Source organism: Gossypium hirsutum, chromosome A03, assembly GCF_007990345.1.
Source record: "Gossypium hirsutum isolate 1008001.06 chromosome A03, Gossypium_hirsutum_v2.1, whole genome shotgun sequence".
NCBI lineage: Eukaryota > Viridiplantae > Streptophyta > Magnoliopsida > Malvales > Malvaceae > Gossypium > Gossypium hirsutum.
The window spans coordinates 8,691,152-8,694,470 of NC_053426.1; the positions used below are offsets into that span (position 1 = coordinate 8,691,152).

Consider the following 3,319-nt stretch of genomic DNA (forward strand, 5'->3'; position numbering starts at 1 on the left):
CTTGATTTTAATATTATTGTTATAATGGTTGGTCAGCTAATGTTATCCCATTGCTTACTTCATACACGTTTGACCCTTTTATATTAACTTTGGACTAATCTTTGCCTAAAACCAAAAACAGTGGACCAATCTTGTCCTGCCTGCTAAACTGTGTGCCTTCATATACTATTTCTTCTCTTCTTTGTTCATATGTTTATTGTTTTTTTGAGCCGTGAGTCTGCACTTCAGGTAAGCTTTTTGATGCTTTAATGCGTTTTATTTTACATTTGGTATTTATGTTATTGCTGTTTTGATGCATAAATTCATTGAAAAAACAGTTGTTTTTAATAAATATTTATCTGATGTTTCAACTTTGTTTAACAGGTATAAATATGGAAAACAATTTCCATAGCCTTCCATCTCTTGTTTCATAGTAGTAATTGAATTATTATATATCAGGTTTTACAAGAGGATTGAGGGCATCTTAAGGGATCCATTTGCTGTCGTGTTTCAATATGGGAAGGGAAATTGATAATGATGATGATGTTGAATTTGAGAGTTATCATCATCATCATCCAGGTTGCATGGGGGCCATATTTGATTATCATCATTGGTATAATGTCAAAAAGATGTTCCCATACAGAAAGTACAACTGGGGAAGACATGTCAGATGTAAGCAAAATATCAGGCTTGTCTCATCTTTTGATACTACATCAATATTTTCTTTTTGCAATTTCATCTTAGCATGTTAACACATAAACCAAATTCTTATCATCAAAATCACATATAATTCATACATAATCAAAATCACATATAATTCATACTTAAATTATGCAGTCAAAGATTTATAGGGACTGCAATAGGACCCTTTTGGCTTTTTATATTGGCTCATTAGCAAGAAGACTTCATGTGAAGCACTCGTGTTTAGTGCATACCTCATATTCGATACTGTCACATGAGTCCGAGAGAAAATTCTCTTCTGAAGCTGCAAAATGATTGGTTTCTATGGTTTAATTTAGGCTATTTCGATTGCAGGCTGTGCAAATCCACGAACTATTTCCATGGAACGTGAAGTCATTGAAACCCAAGGATTGTTACATGCTGAGGTTGACCACTTCCAAGTAAGTTTACATTATAGTTTTTGTTTTATCATGCAATGAAACATCAATGGAGTTACCTGATTTTACAGGTTCCACAGCAAACAAGAAAAACAAGTCTATCCATCAACAAAAGCTCAAATAAAGCCTCCACAAAGGGGTTTTCAGCAAGACCAGAATTACTGCAAATGTATTCAACCCATCATTTGGAACATTCAGGTTTCGGTTTTGGTTGGATTAATCCAATTATTCTCATCAACATGAGAACTGACACCTCTGGTATGAGCTCGACTTCATCTCCAGCAGAAGGGAAAACGTCTGATTCACCACGAACTCGATATCTGCGGTTTAGGACACTCGAGCATAAGCAGAAGGAAGTTTGGTCATTCAGAAAAGGAGAAAAAAAACAAGTTGCTGGTACTCAATCATCCCAGGAATCTGATTATCAAAAGCTGAACCGTTTCGTTATGAATCGACTCAAGGATTTTAAGCAGAGAATGAAGCAGGCCATCAAGGAAAGCAGAAAGGGTACTAACCACACCATTCAAGTTTCTATAAATGAAGATGGTACTGATCTTGATATCAACAATGGTAGACTCGATAGGATGAGCAGAACGAAGTTGATAAACAAGTCATTAGATCGATACACGGAATCTTTCAAGCATGGTGCACATAATGGACCAAAATCAATCAGTATTGGTGAAGGTATAGATAAGTTTGAACTAGTGGAAGCTGTTATAGAAGCTGAATTGCAGGAGAGCATGAGAGAAATAAATAACCATGATGATTTTAGTTCAACTTGTTTATCAATGGAAACAAATGATGAAAACATTGCTAAACCATGTGACTTAGCAATGGAGGAAACCAGTCCTCACCAAGAACAAGAGCGTGTTTGTGAAGACAATCCAAGCAGAGAACAAGAGGTTGATCTATGTTACAATTACGTTAGAGATATTCTGGAGCTATCAGGTTTACTACAAAATCAATACCTCCATCCATGGTACTCACCACACCAACCATTGAACCCTTTGCTGTTCAAGCAACTGGAGACATTGCTGCACCCTGAACTTAAACATTGCTCCATTGATGACCACCAGCTTGTTTTTGATCTAGTTAATGAGGCCCTCGTGGTGATGAGTGAAAAAGCATGTGTTCATAAATTCTCCAAGCCCTTTAACCGTGGCATTGGTTTAATGTTTAAAGGAAACGCTGTTCTTCTTCAAGAGGTGTGGAGATACGTCAGTGGGAACATGTGGTTTCAACAGGAACATGATGGGTCGTTGGATGATATTGTGGGTCTAGATATGGAGAAAGATGCTTGGATGTTCCTTCAAGGTGAAGATGACTTTGTGGCACTTGAGCTTCAAGAGTTGGTTTTCGATGGGCTTTTAGATGAACTTCTTTGTAACTGATTGAGGAGAATATGAATTCGAGCTCCTCTTAGTTTCTAATTTATGTTTTTGAAGATCTAATGATAACAATAGGAATTATAATTTTATATATATATATATAAGCTTTGTTTATAGATACTCTCTGTTATATGTAAGCTGTGGCTTGTTGACGAAATCCATGTTCATGAGTAGGACAGAGTGAAAACTCGAATATGGACTATAATTTGGGGACGTTTGTTGCAATTAACAAAAGAAAATACAAGAAAAAGGAGAAGGAAAAAGATGAGGGTGCCATAATTGTCTAGCAAACTATGTAATTTAGATATAATATAATAAATTTTTTTGTCCTCCAATTTAAAAAAAAAACAGTCATTTCAGCTCTCAATTTAATTTTTTTTTGTCTCTTTAGCTATCGACATTGTATTTTTTGTTAAATCACTTCAAAATAGATGAAAAAGTTAAATTTTGTTAATAATTTTGTTAACTTTGCTGTATTGCATACATATGGATTACCATATAGATGACATATCAACATTTAACTAATTTTTGCTATAATAGTTGAATTCAAAGTTAATAAAAATAATTGTAAAATTTAAATATATTAAAAATGTATTAAATATTAATATTAAAAAAGTTTTATTAAATCTTAATATTTTAAAATATATTTATTTTTAAAAATAAAAATATAATTTTACATTCAATTAATTTTAATTTCAACAACTTTAGACCTTAAATGCATTAAACTAATGTAAAAAATGTATATTTTTTCCTAAAAATATGTATTACACATTTTTCCAATTTATTTACCAATTATAAATGAATAATATTGTCCATAATTTTTAAAATTTTTAT

At 32.9% G+C, this 3,319-nt stretch overlaps 1 protein-coding gene across 3 annotated transcripts; it reads left to right on the forward strand.

The window, feature by feature from the left end:
* Positions 1-94: 94 nt before the first annotated feature.
* LOC107886011 (protein TRM32) lies at positions 95-2,690 on the forward strand. Of its 3 annotated transcripts, none has more exons than XM_016809798.2 (4): positions 95-228; positions 439-651; positions 1,015-1,100; positions 1,169-2,690. In XM_016809798.2, exons 2-4 carry the CDS (start codon positions 495-497, stop codon positions 2,486-2,488), a joined length of 1,563 nt encoding a protein of 520 aa, XP_016665287.1. In that variant the 5' UTR covers positions 95-228; positions 439-494; the 3' UTR covers positions 2,489-2,690. The 3 variants fall into 3 exon arrangements, with proteins under 3 accessions (XP_016665287.1, XP_016665286.1, XP_016665288.1); XM_016809797.1 differs by having other exon boundaries at positions 104-228; positions 364-651; XM_016809799.1 differs by having other exon boundaries at positions 104-228; positions 364-651; positions 1,015-1,085.
* Positions 2,691-3,319: the final 629 nt, after the last annotated feature.

Bases quoted from the DNA above. Each gene is read 5' to 3' on its own strand.
- LOC107886011 (XM_016809798.2), top strand. From the start codon at position 495: ATGGGAAGGGAAATTGATAATGATGATGATGTTGAATTTGAGAGTTAT. The intron at 652-1,014 runs GTAAGCAAAATA...TTTCGATTGCAG, and splicing joins CTGGGGAAGACATGTCAGAT to GCTGTGCAAATCCACGAACT. The intron at 1,101-1,168 runs GTAAGTTTACAT...CTGATTTTACAG, and splicing joins CTGAGGTTGACCACTTCCAA to GTTCCACAGCAAACAAGAAA.